Consider the following 26172-nt stretch of genomic DNA (forward strand, 5'->3'; position numbering starts at 1 on the left):
CTCCTGATTTTGAGTGTGAGGCACCACTTCAGCACTTACCAGGATTGAAGCCGATCCCGGGGAAGTGCCGGCTGTTTATACTCTGACAGAGCGGTGGATAAGTTAACGTTTGCCGAAGATTTTTCCTGAGGACGAAGATAAAATGCCTTTCTGTGGGATCACTTTCCGAGCAGCGTGAGAGCTACTTTGATGTCTCGCCGCTTTGCTAACAAGCTAACTCAATGTTTATAGAAACTAGCCAGGTAGTTAGCCTTTAGCCGCATAGATCAACTTCAGTAATTTGGTTGTTAATATGTACCAAACCGGGGCACAGACACTTTATTATAAAATACAGCTTTGATTTTATTACATCGTGTGTAAGAATGGCTAATCCCACACACCGGTATCCGCTCCGGGGCTAGTTTTCTACGGGGACAATAGTTAACTCTCCGAGCAGTCTGTTGCTTTTTCAAGTTTGCACTAGTTTCATTGTATGTTAGAGGATAGTTAGAAGGGTCAAGCGAGTCAAATGTTAAGGGCAGCGTAACTGAGAAGCAGGGAAAGAGTTGGACACCCAGATTTGAGCGAGCTATGTTGTAACTCCCAGGAGTGGCTTTTCAAGTTCAATCCATACAACTATTGACGAGGAGACGAGGTGGATGAACATTAAAAGTCGCCCACATGCACTGGCTCAGTTCCCGGACTTGTGAAAGGTTTTTGAAGCAGAAGGTGGGAGACGCGAGCTCACAGCCCTTGCAGCCCGGGGGAAGATGGCGGAGAGATCCCACATTAGGAGCTGAGACCAAAACTTGCAGACTCCACGGATTTATCACGACACATCTGCTCTCAGATTGTTGGACACATGCAGGCCAAAAAACGCTACCTTTTCCTGCTCTCTACTGGTACGTGTCTCATCCTGCTCTTTTGTTTGGGGGGCTTGCAAGTTCCTGTGTTGTCCAGGCGGAGTCACAGCAGGCGTGATGACCGCAGCCTCTCGGGGTCTCACCCGGGGCAGCGGTGGCGTCGGTTCTTGGGGCCTCTCCAGACCTTTAGCTCCTGGCAACCAGAGCGCAGCGATGACTACAATGGGCATATATCACCGAGGCAAAAAAGAGAAGGAAATCTGGGCGTTTACACGGACAAACGCTGTAGAATGGACTCCTGCTTTAATTTCTCCCTGTGCAAGAAGAATGGTTTTAAAGTATACGTTTACCCCGTGCAGAAAGGAGAGAAGATGTCGGAGAGTTATCAGAACATTTTGTCATCCATTGAAGGGTCCAGGTTCTATACCTCGGATCCATCACAGGCCTGTCTGTTTGTCCTGAGTTTGGACACTCTGGACAGGGACCAGCTCTCACCACAGTATGTCCACAACCTGCGGGCAAAAGTTCAAAGCCTTCCTCTGTGGAATGAAGGCAGGAACCACATTATTTTTAACTTGTACTCAGGCACATGGCCAGACTACACGGAGGACCTAGGTTTTGACATAGGCTATGCCATGTTGGCCAAAGCCAGCATCAGCACCGAAAACTTTAGACCTAACTTTGACGTTTCTATCCCCCTTTTCTCCAAAGACCACCCAAGGACAGGTGGAGAAAGGGGCTACCTTAAACACAACACTATTCCCCCTTTTAGGAAGTACATGCTCGTTTTTAAGGGCAAGAGATATTTGACTGGAATAGGCTCAGACACTAGGAATGCTTTATATCATGTCCATAACTCTGAGGATGTGGTGCTGCTCACTACGTGTAAACATGGCAAAGACTGGCAGAAGCACAAGGATGCCCGCTGTGACAAAGACAATGCAGAGTATGACAAGTAAGTGGTTCATTCAACTTCACACTCCTTTTCTGTCTGCATTTGCCTTGCACTTTTGAGTAAATACAATTGGTTTATAATGCAATGGTTTTTAAGTTAAAATTGTGCCTCTCTACCTTGTTTTTTGTTTTGTTTTTTACACATTTTTCTATAGCATTTGCCACTTGTCAAAACTGTAAAGTACATTTTTTCTGTTTTTCACTGTTAAGTTTTTGTAGTTATTTTTTCAGACATCTCCATCTTTGATGTTGGCGGTGTTGATTTTTAGCTTCACAGGGATGCGGCAGCAAGATGAGAATGTTTCTAAATGTGGTGGAGTTGCAAGAGCACAGTGCAGTTTCTCTCCATATTCCTTTTCATCTTGTAAAATGGTTTCAAAGTGCACTAATCTGTGTTTGTGCGGATGTTTTAAAATGTCAACACTTTTCATATGAAGTAGAGGAACCTGGTTATGACGTTACTTTTGCTGTTTAATTCTACATGTAATTCTAATTTCTGTCTGGTAAACCAACAAATCTCTCTTGCAGCCTTCATCTACACCCATCATCAGTGTGTACCAATGCTGTAATTCCCTATGACATTTAATCTTAAATTAAATGTAAATTGTTCTACCCTGGGCCCTAAGATTAGCTGAAATCCTATTATTATTATCATTATGATTGTGATTGTTGATATGATTATTATCAGTATGGAGCAGTAGTAGATACAGATAACAATGTGCAGTGATAATACTTTGACCTGTGGTATTTATGTCAGCCTGTCATGTGCTGTTACTGCTGGTGGTATGGTGCGGTGCGGGCTGTTCCTCTCTAGCTCTTTGGGACGGATTAACTGGGACAAAGCTGGTGCCAGAGAGGGGAAGCCACTGTGTCCCGTTTGTGCAGCCATTTCCCACACAAAATCCCAAATGCCCCAACTCGTGTCCCACTTGACCTTTCCAAAATGTGTGGTCACTTATGAACCTCTCTTTATTGCATATTTCCTCCGTTCAGCATTAAAGGTAGAACGTCCTCTTTAAATTAATTCTTTAATACATTTAATTTTGGTGTTCAATGATTCAATGAGTAACTCAATCAGAAAGGTAACAGCAAACACAATGATCAAGACCATTGCAAACACACAATTTTACTATAAGACAACATTTTTGGAAAAAAAACAAAACAGACATACAAAAATCTGTGTTGGAATTGGCGTTTAATGGTAACATGTTTCTATATAAAGACAAAACGTGAGTATCCCATAAATCCTCAGAAGGCTTTTGTTTGTACAGGTTTTTGTAGGTATAAGTATCAACCTGGTGCTTCATTAGTTGGCGTAGTGGCATGTTGCATTCTTTATTTCACAAGATGAAGCTCTCTATCACATGGAGCCAGCTTGTGTCGGCTGCCAACTTGTGCCAGGCACTGATATGATTTCACACAGTGAGATGGGTGGCACCGGAGCTAGAACCCAAAGGAAAAGTTAATCCTGCTGTCATTAAGTAGTGTTGTGGAAGCACGTTTTTGGATATGTGTTGCCCTTACCAGCTTAGCTTCACTGCAAAAGAACACAGTTGCTCAGTCAACTGGCTTTAGCTTGATCGACAGTCATACCAGGGATTTCCGATTAAATAACATACACTGATCCCACATTTTCCTCTGCATTTGGAGCGATGTAATAATGCTCACATTCAAAATTGCAGAGCAAACACTTCAAAAGACATATCTTAAATGTTTAGCAGGCGATGATGATGAATTGTCTTGGGGAGCTAATAAAGCAACTGCTTAGAAGTTGTAGGCTCGCAATACCATGTTTGCTAAACACATCAAGGAGTTTAGTGAAATTTCCAAATGTCTTCTAAATGCATGCTTAACTGAGGAAAACCATAAATCTATTATTGGATGTTTCTTGTGTTTTGGTACAGAAATGACTGAAGTTTGGAAAAATGTAAATGGTGGTTAATTTGTCTGAACTGGATAATCTGATGCTGAATGGCTTACCAGAGCTAATTGTACCCAGACCTGCTGCATGTCTTTGGCCTGGCCCCCAGAAACCCATGGCAGTGTGCAAGAGTGAGGTTTGGCTAGAGAAGTGGGTGGGACAGCAATCACGGATCCAGTTGCCATGGAGATCAATATTTGTTTTTGGTTCGTGATTGGAGTTCCAAATCTAAAGTGTGTCAAACTTGTCCTGGACTGTAAACAACATGCGTTTGAATAAGCTTTTGACAACTTGTTTATATTTTAAAGACATGAAATGCCCTTTTCTGGCCTTATCCCTATTTTGTGTGGCTGATGGGTTCTGGCTTTGGCCCATTTGTAAAGTGTGTTAAATTTCTCTATTGCTTGATGAAGCACAATGCATGCTTCTTTGAAAAGGCAGAGGATGCAGTTTGAAAACCTTCTGTGTGGCTCGGTCTCCTAAATGCTGTTAAAGCACTTTGGTCACTGCACAGCCAGATCATACATCACTAGGTCAGACTCAGACAGTGCAGTCTATGGTCTAACTGGGTGGAAGTAATCGTTTATGTGCTGTGTCTATGGCCCTTTGTGCAACAAATCCCTCTTATCCTCTTCTGCCGACAACAAGGAAGTTTTGACAGACTGAATGTAATAACCATAATAACCATGTAATTGCCATGTCATCTGTGCGTAATACTTTGGGCTTTGTGTCCAGATGTTGGCTTGTACCACGATATTGTACAGCTACTGTAGACTACAGACATATGCAATCCATTTGCTTGTATTATAATTATGTTAAGGGCTATGAACTGCCTTTTAAAAGTAAACCATATAAAACTATTGAATTATTTTTCACTTGTAGGCTGTCCTGGTTGACACAAACAGACCATGGGTTCCTGATTAGTTAAGCCACCTGTTGATCATGGCCAACTGAGGGGGAGAGTCCCAGTTTCAGACTGTCTTTGTCATTGACAGTATTGGAAAAGCACATTGTCTTGACTGGTCTTGTAATAGTTTATGGATTGTGCAGTCCATTTTTATATTTCTGTTGAGTGACTGCGTGTTTGCTTATCATGTCTCTCCTAACTCAGGCCAGTTCACATGTCTTCTCTCCTCCACTTTGTACAACCGTACAACATGGCTAAAGAAGAAGAGGAGAAAAGCTACAGCAGGAGGCAGGTCAGATGCAATTTTAACCTCAAACTGAAAGCCCTCTCACAGCTTGTTTCCAATTAAGAGGCCCTGCCAAGTGAGAGCGTACAAGAGGGATAGAGCAGGGATAAACTCACAGTGACTTGGGCAGAGGGAGTGTAGGACCTCAGGAAAGGCACACACAGTGACTGTGAGAAAGAGAGGGAAAGGGGAAAGTTGAATAGAGGAGGAAGGATGTATACAGCAGGAGGTGAGCAGTGACTGGCTGGGCTCGCATTGGTCTGCTAGGTGTATTTATAGACTTGCAGTAGGGTTTTAATCCTCTGTGTTGGCCAAAGCCCCTGGCAAAGGGCTGTGGGCCAGGTTGATGCAGGCTTCAGAGCTTGGGGAAAAAAAAAACGATAATCGCTGGGGGATGATGCTTGTTCTGAGTTCTTGCACATACTATAAAGTGTCTCTTTCAACTGTTGGTGGGTGAATGTGTATATGAACTCTTTTGTCTACCCTAGTACATTTCATTCTTTACTTGCATCTTCTCTGTCCACAAATTTTTGGTTGGATAATTTACTAAGCAGACCCACTGCACAGAATAAATAATAAATACAATTAGAAATGGGAAATGAGAAGGGATATCCCTTCTCACAAGTTGTGTGGCTTTTGTCAATGATGCTTCATGTTACCCACAATTTGTTGTGTGTAACTTGAGCTATGTTCCATATCATGTTTGACATAGGTTTTCTCTATAGAACTATATTGTATCTAATGATCCACCTTTTTACCATACTCTCCTAAGCCACTTAACTGTTACCACAGGCAAAGCTGTAAGGAGCTGAATGATATACTGGGTACACCACAAAACCACTGATTATGTGTTTACTCATCGTCAATGCAAACCTACAATTGACATTTACATGACCACAGTGCTTTCTGTTGTTTGGCTGGTTTGACCTCCTAGTGTTTTCATTTCCTAAGTTTGTCCCAGTTTATATTTTTATTTGAAGACTGGCTAGCCTAGGTGAGTTAAGAACAATTACACAAAATGGGAATATCACCTTTATCATCTAAAACTTAAGACTGTAACAAAAATGAAGCAGATAAAAAAAAAAATACATACATTTTCACATAAAGTTAAACAGTGATACTTCTGTGTTTAATTTTATAGTCCATGGTACATGAACAATTGAAAGAGACACTTGAACATGAATTAATGAATCACAACAGGTACAGGCATGTTTTTGCACCTTTCTGGTGGATTGCCATGATGCCATCTGGGTATTGTAAATGGGGAAAGATTATATTAATTTTGATCAACATCTAACACCCCTGCTCTGAGAACAGGCTAGTTTGAGTAGTTGTTGGTTCGCTATAGCCCTTTACAAATAATCACAAAACAATTGGATTGCCTCTTCTCTATGCCATGTTGTAGCGCAACCTTTTTGCATATAATAATAATAATAATAATAATACATTTTACATAGCACATTTCATATGGTAAACATCAACTCAGTGTACTGGTGCATATACAAAAAAACAAACAAAACAAAAGACGATACATTACAAGAACATGGAGTAAAATCATGCAGTCGTAATTAACAATAGAATAAAAAAGGTTTTAAGTCTGGTTTTAAACACAGTATCCTGCCTTTTTTTTATGGTAGTTGGCAGAGAGTTCCAGAGAATTGGGCCATAGTCAAGGCTCCAGACTAATAATTTGGGTTGGGTACATTGGTGGCCTAAAATTTTCATTTGGGTTAGGGTTAGGGTTACCAGAAAATGATTTTGGTGCACCAAAGCCCACCACTTATTTAAGCCATCATAACATATTGTTCTTAAATCGCCTCCGCAGGAATGGCTAAATACCTAACTTTTACCTGGATATACATACATACTCTAAAAAAAAAAAAATATGTAAGGTAAAAAGCTATTAAAAAAATATTGGCTTCAAAAACTAGTAGGAGGCCTCGGCTTTTAAGGATCTTTACAGTTTGCTATAGTACAGGCAGAGCGAGCCCCCTTCTAGCAGCAGTATTTTGGATTAACTGGAGTTTATTGATTAGTAAACCTCGCATAGTGCACTGCAGTAGTCTAATCAACTTGAAACAAAAGCATGCTCAAGCTTCTCAGGTTTGAACAGGAGACTTCTGACCTTAGATATATTGCATAAATGGACAATATTATTTCTAAATTCTTTATGTGGTCAGAGAAATGGAAGGGTAAGAAGTCATATTGTGGGTTTAATTTTTGCCATAATACTTCTGTCTTGTTATTCAGTTGGAGAATAACAGTTTTGATGGTGGAGATACAGTTTAAAAGGTCATTCGGAGGGTTAAGATTGGACGATGAAATATACAGCAATTATATAAAGAGTATAATCAGCATATGAGTGGTAAGAAGCAGTAAAATATTTTAAAATGGACATCACAGGCAGCATATAAATATTTAAAAGAAGTTGCCCAAGAATGTACCTTTGTGGAACTCCGAAAGGAATGGTGATGGATTCAGAATTAAAATCACCAGTTGCACAAAGAAAGACTTTAATATACGAGGCAAACCAGTCCAGAGCCTTTCCTTTCATGCTAATAGTTTTTTTAAACAACTAATGAGAATGTAAGTGTCAAAGGTGGCTCTAAGAGAATAAGGATGGAAATATTTTTTTTTATCTGTGAGTTTTGGTCGTTGACAATTTTAATTAAGGCAGTTTCTGTACTGTGATGTTTTCTTAAACCAGACTGATATTTGTCAAGCAGATTGTTAGTATTGATATATGATAGCAGTTGCTCATCTCTCTTGCATGACAACAACAGGATGCATTAGTATTCTGCACTAATCTGTCTCCATTCTCATTGTAATAAAATGCATTGACACTAAATCACCCATATCTTTTATTAGACTGAAGCAGACGGTTAGGGCGAAGTGCTAAACTGGTCCTTGCTATTGCAAAAGGATTAGAGAGATTATGGTAAGTGATATATGGAAGCACATACATCAGTGAGCAGAGGCTGAACTCCGCCTGGCATCCAGATTCTCCTCTTGTTCATTAGTTTCATCCTTTGTTTTTAAGTGCTGGTTAATTCAGTCATTTATAACACATTGGCCACCGAGTTGTAGAGTGGACCAATTAGGTTCTTGCACCACCAGAAGAGTCAATAACCTGCAAAATGTAATCACAGGAATCTCTGGCATTAAGTTTATGTGGACTTAGGAACAGATACATTTTCATCTTCCATCTTAGCCCAAAACAGTTTAGTTTTCTTGAACTAACCCATGGTTAGTAATATTTCATTTTTCTCCATATAATACTTTGTACCCCTCGCGCAGTTTGTCTTCTTGACGGCTGCAACTGTTCAGGGATATTGTTTCCCAGAAGAGGCCTGTTTACTCAGCTCAGTCAATTAATCAATCCCTATATAATTCTCCGCTGTCAGGACTTAAAGAAAACCGGAGCAAGGGTCAGGCTTTTACAAATCTATGCTTCTGTGATCATCATTTATTCATAAACATTTCTTGATTATTTTTTTTTCCTCTGCTGTACTTTCTGACTGTTTTTAAGGCTTGTTTTTGGTGACAGTGGTGTCAAGCTGTCTCTTTCTGGGCTCCTGTCTCAAAGAAATGATGTACAATTTGTCCTTGGCAGCAGAGAGCAGGTGATGTACACCACCAGGAATGCCACTGGAAATGAGGAGATGTCCAAGGCTCAGACTGCGGGTATGGCAGAGTTAGTGCTGGGTACCTTTCAGTTTTTTTTGGTTATCTGTATTTGAGTCATACCTGGTTTTCCAAACTGGTACCTGTAGTAGTTTTCATCATTCATTTGGGGTTGGTTTGCCTAGTAACTTTCTATTGTGCACCCAGAGCCCATCAGGCATAAAAACCCGCTGCTTTAACAGATGTGGTAAAGTTTTGCTTGCTTGTTATAATTTATTGCATTTAGATAGGAATTAAAGTAAAAACCCAGATATTTACATTCATTGGATTTAACTATGAATTTAACTAGTTGAAGATGCACACTCAACCTTCTCAGTTTCTTAAGTTTGGCTTAAGGAGCACATAAAGTCTTTTATTTGGAATATAATGTTGTAAAGAAAATGTATATGTATAGAAATGTATAATATTCTTCCTCACAACTGTCCTCTTCTCCATATCTGCATTTGTTTGGAAGCATGTGACCCTGTTCTTGTTTCAAGAAACTGTCTGCAGTTGGTTTATTTGGCACAACAGAGTTTTCTGAAGTATTATTTTTCATGTACCATAAAATGTTCAGAGAGTGACATGAAGAATTAAGCAGTACTCTAAAACCTGTGCCAGCCAAATCCTGCTGTTTTAATCCCTTTGGTCCATGCAGAGAAGCAACCTGCCAATCTACAGACTGTTCAGTATGCTGCTGCATTTACCACCATCTTATGTTTCCTGTATTATTTGACTGCCATGATCGAGGATGTTTTAAAGTACAGTTAGTGTTTCTGACATTAGTGTACAATTGCCCTTGAATTCTTTGCAAAAATCTATGCTGTGCTTTGTCAGTGTTCCACTCTTGGCAGCTCTGAAATATTACCAGCCACCATGTTGCGAGGCTTGGCTGGTAGTGCCTTGGATCATCAGATAAAACTGGGACACATTCGCACAGGCAGATATGCTATCACACCCTGTCCTCTTTGGACTCCAATTTGTCTGATAAGTCTAACCAGTGATGTGAACCGCCATGACTTGTAATGGTACTACTACTTTTGTACGATCCTGAAGTTTTTTATAATGTCATATTTCTTCAAGCGTTATTCTCAAACTGTTATGTCTAGCTTTGCAGTCTCTTGGCATTTCTCCTGTGAATCCGCGACTTCCCCTTGTGAGGTCACATCCAGAGGGCAAGACAGGAAGTGTAGTCTTTGATCTTTCCCGCTGTTCAAACTAATTACCTGCCTGCAGCGGTAACCACTGCTGGCTGAGGAATTCATTAACAGATGATGAAGCTTTGTTCTGGCCAGTACACAAGAATTCAGCTCATCAAGACCAAATGGCCATTAAAGACTCACTGTTCAACACATTTTAAATTGGGTTGGGACAAGACTTGACTTATGCTTTGTTTTGACCTTTCACACTTTCCCTAATATATGTATTTTTTGTGCTTATCATGGATCTTTTCACAGATATGAAAAATGATTTGCAATTCCAAAAGTTATATTTTGCAAGTCTCCTTATTACTGAGAAAAAAGTGACTATTAAATAAAATATCATTTTAGTCCGCATAATGACTAAACCATCTCTAATAAAAAAATTGAAGTAATTTAATTGGCCAAAAGGGAATTTTAGTAACACACTAGCAAGTATAGTAAGTTGTAGGACCTGTTGAATACTTCTCAAAATGTTGATAACTCAGTGGTGCACCGAAAGGAAACTCTTGAACATCTACATCTTGACCCGTTACAAAAAAGGCATTCCTTCCTCATCCCTCACGTTTACGAGGATTGCCAAGTGCCACAAATTTCTTTTAGTTGCTGCAATTTAGCGTTTCCTCAGGGATGCGCTGCAGTGTTTTTCCCTTTCCCCATCATCATTAGTCCCGCCGCCACCCTGTAATCTCTCTTTCTGTCACTGAGGCAATGGGGCTTCTCTCTCCTCTGTGGTCCTGTAATTGTGAGGTAATCATCTTCCCCCTCTTGAGAGCTAAGAGAGCTGTGTTTACACTTGGGTTTTTTTTTTGGCGGCTCAACTTGGCGAGACGTTAATTTACTCTCTCTGCACAATGAAGCCACTCTTCTCATTACTCCTCACTGGCTTGCACTTGCAGCCATTGGTGTCCCAGTTCATTTCGGTGGAATAAAAAAAATAAAATTCACTTCTGGGAAATGTTTGTTCTCTTAAGAATATTAGACTTGTATGTCTTTATGTATTGATGAAAACATTTTTTTTTTTTTTTTTTGGAAGTTATTTTTATTGATCTCTATCTTAATTCTGCCCAGACTCAGAAAAACTGATCTTTAAATTTAAATATAAGTAGATATCGGTAATGCTAAAAACAATTTTAAAAAGATGATAAAAGTAAAAATTCAGAAGAACAGAAACTCTTCCAAACAAGAGTAGCATAGTAGAATACTTTGCTGAAATTTTCTTATGAGCATTTGTTACTTGCCTGACTAGCCGGTTCCTCCTACATTCTGTTAAAATCCAGAAGGGTCTAGAATTGGACCACAGAGTGTGAAAAACTTCCATCCTAACTACAGCTGCCAAGTTGTAGCATGTCTCTCTCAAATGCAAAACACAATTCTCATATCGTTCATACAATCAGAATCAGAATCCTTTTATTGCCATTGTTTGTGAACACAGTTCACAAACTAGGAACTTATTTTGGTGATGAAGTGCAACATAAAACATAAAAACACACTGAATAAATACAAATACAATTAAGGGCATGCACGAAGTTAAAAAAAAATGCTTAAAAATCAAATAAAATACTTAAAGGTAGAAAATATATACAACTTCCTTTAACTGAGATAAATAAGTGTTTGGGACTTCGATTGTTGATTCTGCAGAAATCTTTTTCTTAGTCCTTAGCATTTTTCCCCCTTTTTCCCCACATGTAAGCTACCATGTTTGTTTTGACACAAACAAACTATGCAGGTCTGGTTAATCTTCCGAGCTCTCACAGCTTCTGAAATTTCCATCCTCATTTCAGACTATAAAACCGATCTTGTGTTAACTAACCACTCTATGACATCTCCTTCTCACTCAAGTCCATACATACACCAACCCTCTTATGATGCTCACTAAAGTGACCCCACCCATCAGACATGTCACACGTGGTTCCACTACTCAGCTGCCGTGGTTATCCCCTCAGAAATTGTCCCAAATCTCACACAAACACAAAATGCCCCATAACGGATTTTTCACTCCAGACAGATCCCTGGCCTCAGCAGAACGGCTTTATCTAAATCCCACTCCTGGCATGATGGATATTGGATCAGATCAGTCACAGCCCCCAAGTCTATTTGATGGTGCATTGATAGGGAAACTGGGCCGATAACATCCTATATACTCAGCACTGAGAAAGATGTTACAAAGCCTCTTTCTTGCTGTCAGGGCTATTGCAATGGTTGCCTTGCCATTAAAGGGTAGTGGCTGTCTGCAAGCTGACAGGCTTTTTTCACAGTTCTGAAAAACACATTGACATTTAGAAAGGCTCCCCACATGCGGCTGCATTCACACAAGCGTACACAGGCTATTCAGTTTATTTGGCCCTGTCCTGATTACATTTCCATGTCCTTTGCTCCCGGTTTCATCACACTTTACTTGTGTTTTGTCGTCTTTTCCAACACAATTGCCCCAACCATTCATCACCCCCTCGACTGCAAACATCAACCTTTTGTCATTCAATCCTCCCCATCACTATCAGCCTACATCCTTTATATCTCCTCCTCTATCCATTCCTGCTTGGCCCATGAACACAGACATTCCTGACCTGGCCTTATCTTCTGAGCGACGAGCTGCTGTAGCTGCAAAGTCATTCTGACAACATTCCACCTAGCTCAGGGATCCTGAGATTAATCTTCTCAACTTCCACCTTTGTAAGAAGAGGAAACATTTACCATCAACCCATTTTGTCTCCGTGTAGACAAATAGTCTGACCTGAACTCTCTCATTTGGCATTTTTATTTTTCCTGACAGCAAAAGTCACTCAGGGCATTTCTGAGCTAATGACAGACCCATTAACAACAGTGATTTCATTATCGCCCAGACTCTCTTGTTCTGCAGTGCAGCATCCAGAGACCACTTCAAAGCATCTTCCTCATCTCCTCCTCATCAGCCTGATGGATTGCTGATTAAAAGCCAGGCGGTTTATTCTCCAGGCACAATGAAGACTCCACTTCACCTGTATTTCAACAACACTATCTTTGTCAACTCTATAGCAATGAGAGCTGAAGCTATTTTATTTTGAGACTTTCAATCAAAATAATCCAAATGATGCCTAGGAAGATATATTGCTATCTAAAAGTAAAATAATGGATAATTAAAGGGGTCGTGCTGAACGAGGCTGGAGCTGCAGACCAGGTGGATGTGTAAATGTTTCATTTGACTGTCTTTGAACTCATTAACCAGAGGAAGATGTGTGAGGCCTGCAGGCCCCCGCACGAGAGGAGCTCTAAAGGCTTTGTTTTTCAAAAAGACATGTTAGTTGTCTCATCATCTTTGCTCCACTGGCTGCAAATTGGCTTTGAGTGTTTCTTAAACCCCGTTAAGTGCAAACTCCTATACTGCACTGCAGCAGTGAGCTTATCTAAACAATGATGCAAACTAACATTGGACCATATTTTGTACATTAGCATTGCTGAATGATTATGCAAAATATGACTCAGGCACTGTTCACACTTACTGTAGTTCAATAGCCCTAGCTAAGAAACAAACTGTTTACAAACAGGTTTGTTAGGTTGTTTTCACACTGCCAAAAGTCAGGTCAACACAAAAGAGCATTTTCTTCGAGAGTGGTGCATGGGCCGATGTGAACACGACAGTCGCATTCTGAACCGTAATAAACGGCCGGTCCGAGAGCGCTTGAAACAGGAGGTCTCAGCGTGGCTCCCCTCACACTCTGGGTCTATCTGTACAGGTGAACGTAGATGTTTCTGTATGTCATTCCAAAAGCTTTTTCCCCTCCACTAGCATGCATCCTCTACGTACAATCTTCACCGTGTATTTAACCACAGGTGAAAGAAAAGACCATCGCCTATAGGGGAAGTGACTGTGTGTGCACATATTCACGGGATCTGTCCGCTTGAAGCGTGTTATCATGACAATAAGTTGTTTGATCAGCTGATGCACTCTCATCTGGGTCATGGTGCGTGTTTGGGTGAATGATGTGCAGTATATGTGATCAAGAGCAACCCAAAAGTGAAGTAAACAAAACAAAATGTAGTGCTATTGGCGTCAATCCACTGACAAATGTGAAAACTGCCTTAGTTTCCGTGTTGTAAACTCCTATCATCAGATGGATATAAGGCAGTGTCCACCTGTAATCTAATCAGAACTGAAGAAGCGGCTTGGATGAGCAGCGAGATGTCTTCACTCAAAAACTTTGTCCAGTTGACAGAAGTGAATTCTTCTTTTAGTTTTCCACCTTTTGCAGACTAAAGAAAAACTGTTCTATAGTTTGTTCTTTTACAAATGTAAAAGGAAAGTTCACAACTTTGAAGTCCCTCGATATACATTTGAATACCAGGTGTGAATAGGCAGACTTAACATGTGTATGATCAGACAGACTCTTGATTGTTGTGGTAATTCTTTGGCAGTTACAATGCCATAGAGGGAGGTGAATGCCTGGAGAAACTGCAGATGTCAATTATCTTATGTGGCTTGCTTTCCTTAACTCTTATGTTGGTTGTATTAATGGCCTCTGGTTGGTTTGCTCAAGATGACCCTTTGAAATAACTTTTGCATTGAACTTACATTTTCAAGATGTATTCTTGAATGGAAGATGATACTCCTTTCATACATCAATTATTTAATTCACCTTATTCTACTAAAACCATGATTATACTAGGTTAGATGGCCCATGGACGTGGCATTGGTTGCCCCTTTCACTGTAACAATAGTCTATCCTCTCCCTTTTAATTAAACTAATAGTAAACTGTTTTCTAGAGGGTCTTAAATGAAGTATTTCCTCATTGCTCATATAACAATGTTTTAGTATTTTATCCAAATGTCTAGATAACGCATACATAAGACGGAGTCTATATTGTATCTTCACCATGCTTTGTGAGTTAGCGTTTGATTAGTTTGCTTACTGTTACTGATTAGAATCCAACAGAATTATTTACAGTGTGCTAGAAGTCATCTCAATGGTTTGGCAGTGCCCTTAGAGGCTGAAGAAGCTCCTCAGATGTGTATTGTGATCTGTGTGACAGTCTTTGTGTCTTTGCATTGTGTGTGACATTCTTCTTGCCCTGGGTGGCTCTGGCTGCTGGGGCTGGGATTCTGTGTGTGGTTGTCAAAGGATGTTTTTTTCCTTCTCTTTTTGCTTTTCTCATCTGATGACACTCACTTTCACTCCGTCTCTTTCACACACAAATTCCTTTGGCTTGAACTCATAGTCTTGGCAACTGCCGACTGCCCATCAACTTGGCTCGAGTGTGACAGAAAGGAGGAAGCAGAAAATATAATTTGAAGTGGGAATGGAATAAGAGACGGGTGGGAGAGTGGCATTGTACTAGCACTGCTATCATTTCAGGCTTTGAAGTTTATCTCTGGGAGTTCTTTGATACCAAGACTTCTCCCAGATGCAGTGGATTGCTATGGAAGAAGTTGCCTGTGTGTCTTTTGAATGAATTTAGTTAGTAGGAGCTACTCTTGCCGGACAAGTGCCAATATTAAGAATATACATGCAATTAATAATTAAAGGTCTTGTTGGCAGGACTGGGCAATATGACAAAATAATTAATCACATTTTCCCCCATATGGATCAGTCTTGATTTTCAAAAAGAAAAAAAAAAAATAGCTTTGTATATTTGTTTCATGAAACTAAACAAGATACACTTCAAGTCAGCACCATTTTATTGACAGAGGATTTGCTGTAGACCTCTCAATTAAAAAGCCCAAAGCTGACTGAAAATTGAAATAATTGCCCAGCTCTACTTGTTGTTTGATCAGATTACATAGCCAAATATTTTTTTACAAAAACTTGATTGAGTTAAAGTGTTTAAGTCGATGGAGTAATAGTGTCTCTTTTCAGGAGAAGTAACTATTTTACACCTGTATATACAATTCATGTGATAAATATACTTATTGGGATCATAGACCTAAAACAGCATTTTTATCATTCTTACATGTTAGCCACTGATTTAAAGCTTCCTGCAATTGTGGCTGTGTCTGTGTGCTGTCATGCAGTAAATGTGTGTGGTCTCTTTTGCGTATTATGGGAAACAAACACTTTTCTGTTCTGCTAAGTCTCTTCAGGCACTTGACAGAGGGAGACATGCTTTTCTTTTTCACGCCATCCTTTCTTGTTGCTAGGAGACCAGTTGATCTTTTTTTTTACTCAGCTCAAATCTGTTATTTCTCTTGTTCTGTGAATCATTGTTTATTCCTATATTAACAGCTTAAAAGGATATGAATTAATTATAGTGCTTCATTAGACTCCCCATTTGACTAGCTAGTTTGCCGTAGATTTGTTATTGAGCCATGAGACAAGGCTAGACAGTTAAATTATTCATGTGAGTTGTCCTGTTGAACTTGTGATGCTGTACAGGTTTTCTTCAGGTTTTCACATTTGCTGTGTGTAGGTGGAAGAGAGTACATGTAGAATAAACCAAGCATCTTTCTCTTTGATTGTGTTTGAGCGAAAATTACTGTGCAGCTTGCAGTAAACCACAAGTTTGTTTTGAACTGTGTTTGTCTGAGATGTGGACTTAACACATAGCAAACACATTCTATATGAAACATTGTTCAAACACTACCTAATATAACCTAATATGCAAAGATTTAGTCATTCATTTGTAGAAGAGAAATTAGATTGCCTCTTAGGTGAATTTAGCAAATCCTGCCTCATATCTTGGAACGTGTGTATTTATTTTTTCCAGTTTAATACCCTTCTAGATAGGCCTGCACAATTTACTGTAAGTATTAGGAGCCATTATATTTGCGTATACGTTTAAAAAGTAGGATTCTATTCAAACTTCTCATTGTAAACCGCTCCAGGACCAGCATTAACATTTGAGAGAAAATGGAAATGTGTATATTTTTCTATAAAAATAATATATTTTGTTCTATATATTCTTTTCGCTAAATAATTACAGCCCTTTCGTTTCAAATGTGGTATATTGTGCAGCCCGACTTCAAGGTGAAGCTCATTCCTTTCATCTAGGTATGGTCTGATTTCTAGACCTTTTGACAGTTATGACTATCTGACACTGTTGGTTACAAAAAGCGGATTGTTTTCCTTACACAATTCATCTTGTTGAAGTGACTGAAACGCAAGACAACATTAAAGAAACGATCCTTAAATGTGTGGAACCCCGTTCTTCAATAACATCTCTGACTCGTAGCAGAGCACACACTGAGAAGCTGCTCCTCCCACATACAGACATATGGAGAGAGAGGAGAGCTGGAGGTATGCATGTAGAGGAACATCTGGTCTTTTCTGCATTTGCACTGACAGAAAATATGATGGATGATACATTCACACCCAGCAAGTCCCAGATATGGACCTGTAGTGCTCATTTTTATAGGCTCGCAAAACGGTTAGAGACGGTGATTACATGCCTTTGCTTGGATTATGTGTTTGCCATCCTAAATTAAAGACTTTTATATTTATGATGCAGTCAGACGATGAAACTGATTATGTTTTAATACAGCAGTAGTAACATCATTTTGAGAGCAACTCCCTAACTCTCAACTGTTATAATGGCCCTTGGCTGTGTATGAGATGCCATTTGGTACAACACTATCTTATCTTTTTAGTACTTTTAGTACTTTAGTAATTTTGCTAGCCTGCTTTTGTGTTTCCAACTCTAATAACTCTTGTGCATTTATATTACTTGGCATTTCACTTTTTTTTTAACCTCTATTTGAGGAGCCCTAACTAAGACAGCAGCACATTTAACAGAATTATTAAATTGACCAAAACATTCATATTTGAAATTTGATGCAAACATGAGGGTTTTGGCTAGAAAACACATTTACCTATCAGAAAAATTAACAAAAAGAATAATTTATCTTATTGTTTCAAAAACAAGCAAAGTGAAATGCACGGCTAGACGTGAGATGAAAGCAGTATTTTGCACAGTTTTTGCGAGTACAGTTGATATTGACATAAGAGGAATTCCAAGCAGCTTAATAATCCAAGGGAGTGCTGACAGAGGCCTAGATTGGACACAAGGAACAAGGAGGAAACTAGAGATGCTAAGATGTGCAGGTGAGAGGGCAATGGGTTTAAAGCTTGCACAGCAGTGAAAGAGCGGGTTCAAACTGAACCTACTGTAACCCACTTTTGACTCATGAGGCAGACTGTATTTGTTCTACCTAAATTTGCACACTTGTTGAGGATGTGCACATTGTAACACTTAGCTTGACTAACAATTCTGACTAACTTATTTTTATTTTTTTTTATTTATTTATTTATTTTAATTAGGACAGTGCATATTAATCAACATGTCAACAAATAGCATCAATGTAAATATGCCGGAATTAGCACAATAGCTACTTTACACCCGTTGTCCTAAGGCAGGTCAAAAACAGGAAATTTATTAACTAACACTAACTATTCTAACTCATTTTTTTCACCTCCTTGTCTTACAGGTATGACTACAGAGAGATGCTGTACAACTCCACTTTTTGTCTGGTTCCAAGAGGACGGCGACTTGGCTCCTTTCGATTTTTGGAGGCTTTGCAGGTTAGCCACATATATTTATTATGGTACTTTTTCAGCGTATTGGTAGAAACACAGAATAACTGTTACAATCCAACCATACTGCAGCATTAATTGAACAGACAGAGATAACAGTTGTCCAAGGTGAAAATGAGTTACATCAATGTAAACTTATTTTATGTCTGTAGTGCAATAACCTTTGCTGAAGACACAATTTATTACTTGTCCAACTGCATATTTCCAGTGGAAAGATTTTTTTGCACCAAAGCAGGTGTTGACAGTGATGCAAGGAGAGCAGAGTGTGCTTGGCTTGAGTCAGGAGTTGCCTAGGGGCAGTAAGGATTCCATTTGGTGCCCTTTGCAAAAGTAACGATGAAACATAGGAGCTTGAGTTTGTTGCTGCTTTGCAAAGATTCTCCATGCAGTAGTTTCTGTTCCCCTGCCCAGGACTCAGGAGTGATGCAGTTTGTTTGGGATCAGGGTAACGAGTACAGGAGCATCATGACGACAGCAGACATTGACATTCTTTGTGTGTGTAATTTGATGTGCTGAAAGAGGATTGAGCTGCAGGGGGCTCAGGCTGATTGCTCGCTCAGAGCTGAGGTGGGAGCCATGTCAGGGTTTAGCACGTTTGTGCCCTTGCTAATGACAACAAGATTAGATGAGCGTGATGCCACTCTTGCTCAAGTATGCTCAAGTATTTCATGTGTCTTGTGGTGCATTTCAGGGATGTTGCTACTCCATAGGTAAAACCTAATTTTTATATGCAAATGTTTACTAGAATATTCCTCACTCAAATAGCATACGCTTTCACTTCAGTCAGTCTTGGATATTGGTGCTGTGCATTTTCCTATCCCCACAATATCAAGCTTTTTTTTTTATTTTTATAAAGTTTCTAACTTTGAGAGCTAATCCTCAAGGTGATGTTGACATATTGTACTTAAAAAAACAATGAAATGAAATTATCCTTAGAGTGGTTATAGAAACTTACAGAGCATAAACGTATTCAGTATACAGATATCACACACAGAGTGCACTATTACAAAGTGTTTGTCCTTTTTGAATGAATACAAGTTTAGAGTGGTATGAGATTGATTTCAAACATTTCATTTAAAGCACTGTCTTTGTGTCATATCCAAACAGGCAGCATGTGTGCCAGTTATGCTAAGCAATGGCTGGGAACTGCCCTTCTCAGAGATCATTGACTGGAACACAGCAGCTGTGTGGGGAGATGAGAGGCTGTTACTACAGGTAACCAAATCATAAATTACCCTATACAATGTAAACCCACTGGAATGTGACCCTATTTGATTTAAAAAGAAATGTCAATATTTATTCAGCACAACATAAAAATGATAACCTATGGTCATTTCAGATCCCTTCCACTGTGCGCTCCATCCACCAGGATAAGATCCTCTCCTTGAGGCAGCAGACCCAGTTCCTTTGGGAGGCGTACTTCAACTCTGTGGAAAAGATTGTGCTGACCACATTGGAGGTATACTTATTTATGCATCCATTCAGTTATTACTCTTTACTGATTCTGTACTGTACTGTATTGTATTGTTATGTTTAGACAAGGGTAAAAGCCAGGGCACTGTCTGTATGACATAATGCGCTGCTTGGACTGGAACTTAAAATAGTTTGTTATAGTCTACTGTTAAATACTGAAATTGTTGTCCCCTGTTCCCTGACTATCCATCATGTCAGTGGGTCTATCTGTATTCTTCTGGTGAGATGCCCTGGCAGCACCATACTGTTGTTAAGCTACAATTACAAACAAGCACAAATAAGGAAGGATACAGAGGAGTGTGATAAAGATGAATTCAAAATGTCATATCTGACTATTTATTAAGCAAAGGCACAACACACTTCACATGTCTTGGATAGACAAAATACGTTCACATTTCAACATCACATCAATATCAAAATTGAGCCTGCATTATGTGTGAAACAAAAATATTCAGAATGGGTATACTTGGAGTTTATGATACGCTGTAGGTTCCCTGTAGCTCCAAAGGACACTAAATATTTTATCTGATCCTTTTGCATTGAAGGATAAAATAACTGCTGTTATCACGTAAAGCCTAAAAGTGTAGTGTATTTGTGTGTATAGTGTATTTAATAGAAAGGTTTTTACTTGAATGAGATGTGATACACAACATGCTTGCTGTTTATGCTCAATTTGCTCAGCTGGAGAGTACGAACTTCTTAAAGTCTTTAATAATATGCTGCATTTGGATGAGTTTACACAAACAACTTGGCTATAAACCGTAAGCTGGATAAACTTAATAGTGTCTTGTGTTTTCTAATACCAATCACCTCTACTTTCATTTGAGAGCCCAGAGGTGATTTTAATGAGCTGAGCTTGACAGACATACAAGGCATGCCAGAGTAATTTTATGTAGGCAATAATTGTCAGCTGTAAAAGATGTTTATTCCTCTCCATGGGATTTTAGACTCACTCCCTGGCATAAAAGCAAATTGGTGTTTATGTTCTCTGGGGTTTGATTAGACTTCTTCTCATAGTTGTTATTTCAAAATTGACGTAGCATTTCACATTTTGATTACCAGCAAACTAATAAAAGATCTGTTTCTGGAGTTGCCCTGTCTACCATCACAATGTGTCCTTTGTGACCCTCAGCACTGTTTTCTTGCTGCCTGTGTCCTTTTGATGTCTAAAGTCTGCCTAACATTGCATCAGAAGTTATTTATTTCTGTCCATCTGCATTTGTGAGCAGATAATCCAGGATCGAGTGCTGCGCCACACTTCGAGGAGTTACCTGATGTGGAACAGTCTGCCTGGAGGCCTCTTCACCCTGCCGCAGTACTCCACGGCCCTGAGAGACTTCCCTTTCTACTACGCTAAGCTGGGTCAGTTAATAAGCCTCACATATGCTGTTTGTATCTACATGTAGTGAGTGAATATTGAACACAATCATTCTTAAACTAATAATGCACATTGAGGTTAAACTGGATTGATTTTCATTTGTCACACAGCTCACCAACAGCTGGAGTGTGGCAGCTGGTGGATGTATGTAAATGTAACATGTGACATTGGTACAAATTATGCAATATATATTTAATAATTTGTGATTTGTAGTGGAGCGATTCTCCAATTAAGAGCTGCCATGTTGTACTTGGGCTTTTTTAAAACAGACCTGTTATGCAAAATTGACTTTTCTATACGAGGGGCCAACAGCTACATGGCTCTTTGTTGTGATGAAGTTTACGGCGACGTCATCTTTCATTGGACACTGCAGTTTTCTAGTCGGCGGACTTGTTTCTTTAAGTCATTTTACATGAATATTGCGATTTATGTGCAAATGTGCAAATTGTAACAATGCTCCATGTTACAACTGTATAGCTAACACAAGCACAAGGTCTTATTTAATTGGCTTGATACTCTGTGTGGTGTTGACATGGGTATTGAGTTTACCGGCACCTTTTTCCTTTACAAGCCTAATTAGACATGTTCACGGACTCTCTATGCCAAGTAAAATCAGCTCCTAGGAAACATGCAAAAACTCAGCAGTATACTCAAGCAGAGAGCTCATATCAATATCTGAGCCATTAAGAAGAATAACTTATATTTACTGTATAGTTAAAATACATTTTTTGGGCTGAAAATCTTCTCAAGCTAACTTATGTTCTTGTCATTGCAGGTATCAAGCCATATCCCAAGTTCACGGCAATCATCCATGTCGTGACACCTCTTGTCTCACAGTCTCAGCCAGTCATGAAACTGCTCATGGCTGTGGCCAAATCCCAATACTGCGCTCAGGTAATCCAAAACTCAACATTACCTCACTCGAATCTGACACTTCTGAGATTGCTGGATCTGGTTTAAATTGCTATTGAATTTTTAAATAAGACTGGCTTACAGTTCACTCATCTGTGCTCTTAGACTACCCTTCTCCTGCAGTCAATAACATGATGTCTTCTTACTCATTGCAATAGGTGATTGTTCTGTGGAACTGTGACAAGCCTCTTCCTGCAAAGCAGCGCTGGCCTGCCACTGCTGTGCCTGTCCTTGTTATTGAAGGAGAGAGCAAGGTATATTAAAGCTTATGTAATATTTGTTTTTGCTGAGAGTAAAAAAACCCCAAAACTAATCATACAACAAATGAGAAAGGTGAGTGCGTCAGTAGATGTGAGACAGGTGCTCTTCAGGGACCCAAGGTAAAAAAATTACTTAAATGCAGAAAGAAAAGGAGAGCTGAGGCTTAAAATAAAAGTCCTTTATTACCCTATAAGTGGGACATACCGACACGTTTCAACCATGTCTTCTTCAGGGTATTCATCGTAGAAGACCCGGACATGGTGGAAATGCTTTGGCATGTCCTACTTATAGGCTAATAAAGGACTTTTATTTTAAACCAGAGTGCCTCATTATACAATTAGATGAATACTGATGAGTGGTGCTGGGCGATATCATTTGTCAACAGCTCTTTTACTAAATATTGTAGACAAGACTGAACTGAGTTATGAAATGCTGCTGACTACATTCAGGTTTGCCCTGTCATTTTAAAGTGTACTTAGGTGAATACAGAAATACACTTAAAAAGCACTTGGAGTAATAGACACAGATTGGTGGCAGAAGTGTCCATTGGGAGGGACAACTACACTTCTGTGAAGTCTAGCGCCAGTGTTGCTCATCAGTAAAATGCAATGTTTCTGTCCTCATTGATGTTGTGTCAGCTTGTATATTTAGCTGACCGTGCAGTTAACATAGAGGGAAAAGGCTTAACAGTGCAAATAGACACCAAAAGACTGCTAACGCTGCTTGTCATACGCATGTAACCTGAATTTATTCATTTGAGTCCTGTTTTATCTCTGATATTTGATCTTTACTGAGTGGTTTAACATTTTTGTTTCTTATCCATGTTGATAATTGTGTTTTTTGTATGTTCAGGTCATAAGCAGCCGTTTCCTTCCCTATGATACCATACCCACTGATGCAGTACTGAGTCTGGATGAAGATACTGTCCTCTCCACTACTGAGGTCAATAGATAAACTAAATAATATACACATTACACACAGTTCCTGGATTTTTTGTCTCATTTAAAATTTGTTATCTAAACCAGGTGGACTTTGCCTTCACTGTATGGCAGAGTTTCCCAGACCGCATTGTTGGCTACCCTGCACGCAGCCACTTCTGGGATAGCAACAAAGAACGCTGGGGCTACACTTCAAAATGGACCAATGACTACTCTATGGTGCTGACTGGAGCTGCCATCTATCATAAGTATGTTTGCAACCCTCATGCAGAAAATGATCTATTAAAAGATACTTAATTCAATCTATATTTTTTTTCTCTAGGTACTATCACTACTTGTACACCTCATACCTACCTGCTACTTTGAAGACTATGGTTGATCAGATGTCAAACTGTGAGGATATTCTGATGAATTTTCTGGTGTCATCAGTCACAAAGCTTCCACCCATTAAAGTCACCCAAAAGAAACAATATAAAGAGACAATGATGGGACAGGTATTACTCAACATTTATTAAACATAATTTGAATCATATGTCGAACATTTTTTAAATTTTAAATATTTTTCCCCTATAAGACTTCCGTGCATCTCGGTGGGCAGATCCGGACCACTTCGCCCAGCGTCAGACCTGCATGAACAAGTTTGCCAGCTGGTTTGGCACAATGCCGTTGGTCCACTCTCAGATGAGGCTAGACCCAGTCCTATTTAAAGATCAAGTGTCTATACTGAGGAAGAAATACAGAGACATCGAGAGGCTATAACCCACCAGAGCCCCCCTGCCCTATGGACTTTTTCAGGGCAGAGGGGCGGACTCCTAAAACGCACAAACTTCTTGTCACAATTGCTCAGATTTATATAAATAATGAGAGACAATGGACTATAAAATGAATGGCTGAATCTACACTGCTCTTCCAGCGCACCATGTATTTTGGGAATAATTGAGAAACATGAATTACTTCATTGAGACTGATCAGCCTTTAAACTGAACAAAACAGAGCTGGAGCTGAGATTCTGCAAACACAAACCTCTCAACCATGACACAATGAAAGACTGTACACTATGCACAGGTACCTGAAAGTCTGATAAAATATTATTACTGATGAACAATGAAGAGGATAACACTATTTTGGATGTGAATAACTATTTTTGTAAACCAAAATGGCCAGCACAACCTTTTGTCTGTTTGTAAATAGTGTAAGGAGTTGTAGGGGGAAATGACAACCCTTCTCCCACAAAACTGAGAAATTGTGTTAAGTTGATTTTTGCAGTGCCTCTTTCTTCTTGTGTTGGAAGGTGAAGTCTTGCTGCGTTGAATTTATTTGTTATTTTTATATAATTGATCAAATTTGGATCCCAGGATTCTTCAGGTCCGTATTCACATAATCAAAGTATAGGGATAATATTTATCAAAGCATTCTCAGTAAACAACGACCAGATTAAAGGTCAGTGGGTGGGATTAAACATTTTATTAAACTAAGTAAAGTCCATGCAGAATAATTTGGAACCACTGCTGTCCTGAAGAGTAAGTGCATAGCCTTTTTTTAAGGGAGCCTTGCCAGGTCTTGTGTAAACATACCTTTCCAGATTGTGTAGGACAAGATCCTGGACAGAAATTGAAATGAAAAATCATTATTTTCATGTCACGCACCGTTTTTTTGTCCCTTTTCCCCCAATGACAGGTTTGGCAGTGGCTAAAGCTGACAAGTGCTTGACAGGGTCTAACACAGTTCTCATTAGGAAACATTGGACAATGCCCCAAGTCTGGCATTACAACAACTGCATCATACAAAAGCAGAAAGCTATATTTTAGGATTCAATGTGAACTTGTTTGACTAGGCTTGTGTACTATTCCAGTGAGTTTCTGATGAGATAGAGACACCTCAGGGAAATGAGGTCAAATTAGATGTTTGAGAATTTCACAGGTTTTCCTAAAATTGATTAAATTGAAGTTAGCCTGTCATGCCCTGTCAAAAATCATACACTCACAAAATGGATAGGATTTGCAATGTTTAGCAAGATGTCATTTAGTTAGTCTCCACTCTTGGTCATCATCTTGTATTTTAAAGTCAAACTGACATTCAAATCTGCTTTTGTTTTCACACACTCTTCATTTTCACACACACCATATCAATAAGTGGAGATTAACACTAACTGAGAATGTTTGTATTGATCACATTAATGTAACACTAACTACACTGCCCAGAGAGCCTTTTAACTGAGTTTCACTACTGTGAGAAATGTTTTTTAGTTTTTTTTGTTTTCTTTAAATAGGCGAAATTGCACCCTTTACCCAGTGTGCCAATACAGCCATTTGTACAGGCTAACATTGGACAGTCTCAACATTTCCATATTTATTTTGGTTCATGTTCCATTTCTTTTGTATGAGAAAGTAGAATGTATGAAAAAGACTATGTGATGGATTGTGGGAAATCAAAGCAATTGAGCACAAATAAACAGCCTCTATGTGTAGTCCTGGAAGCAGTGAAAATGGTCATAGATTCACAGTGGCAAAATTAACTTGGTGCAATATTAATATTACATTTCTCTATCTTGTATTGTTTCAGAGCAGGGGGTTACGTATTGATGTGCCTTCATAAGAAAATCTTGTGTGTTTTCGCTTGTTTCATATGGATATTTTTGATTTTCATTTCATAGTTTTTTTTTGTAACTTATAACTTTTTATTACTGTTAAACACTGGAGACAAGTCTTATCACCCCAACTGTAACTGACATTCCTGACTTTCATAGTGGTAGATGCTCCTACTGCCTTGGTGTACTGAATTTGGAACATCTAAGGATCTCCACTTCCTGGTTGTGTCACATTAAACATGGATAATATTTACACACAGGATTTATCAGACAACACCTTCACTGTACTACAGTTTTATAGCAGTGGAAAGTTAGAATAAAACTTTTACAAAACATTGATTTTTCTAAGA

At 39.2% G+C, this 26172-nt stretch overlaps 1 protein-coding gene across 1 annotated transcript; it reads left to right on the forward strand.

Moving 5' to 3' along the window:
• On the forward strand, nucleotides 1–26172 carry LOC117383275 (exostosin-1b-like). The gene is made up of 11 exons (XM_033980396.2): nucleotides 1–1797; nucleotides 18168–18261; nucleotides 19381–19488; nucleotides 19613–19732; nucleotides 20976–21108; nucleotides 21900–22018; nucleotides 22195–22290; nucleotides 23150–23239; nucleotides 23323–23483; nucleotides 23558–23731; nucleotides 23811–26172. Exons 1-11 carry the CDS (start codon nucleotides 842–844, stop codon nucleotides 23992–23994), a joined length of 2235 nt encoding a protein of 744 aa, XP_033836287.1. The 5' UTR covers nucleotides 1–841; the 3' UTR covers nucleotides 23995–26172.

Source organism: Periophthalmus magnuspinnatus, chromosome 16 (genome assembly GCF_009829125.3).
Source record: "Periophthalmus magnuspinnatus isolate fPerMag1 chromosome 16, fPerMag1.2.pri, whole genome shotgun sequence".
NCBI classification, from domain to species: Eukaryota; Metazoa; Chordata; class Actinopteri; order Gobiiformes; family Gobiidae; genus Periophthalmus; species Periophthalmus magnuspinnatus.

What these genes read in the sequence shown, in the direction of transcription:
- LOC117383275 (XM_033980396.2), top strand. Translation starts at nt 842, where the DNA reads ATGCAGGCCAAAAAACGCTACCTTTTCCTGCTCTCTACTGGTACGTGT. An exon ending in TTTCTACTACGCTAAGCTGG is followed by an intron (nt 21,109 to 21,899) that starts GTCAGTTAATAA and finishes TTGTCATTGCAG; the next exon opens with GTATCAAGCCATATCCCAAG. An exon ending in AATCCCAATACTGCGCTCAG is followed by an intron (nt 22,019 to 22,194) that starts GTAATCCAAAAC and finishes TCATTGCAATAG; the next exon opens with GTGATTGTTCTGTGGAACTG.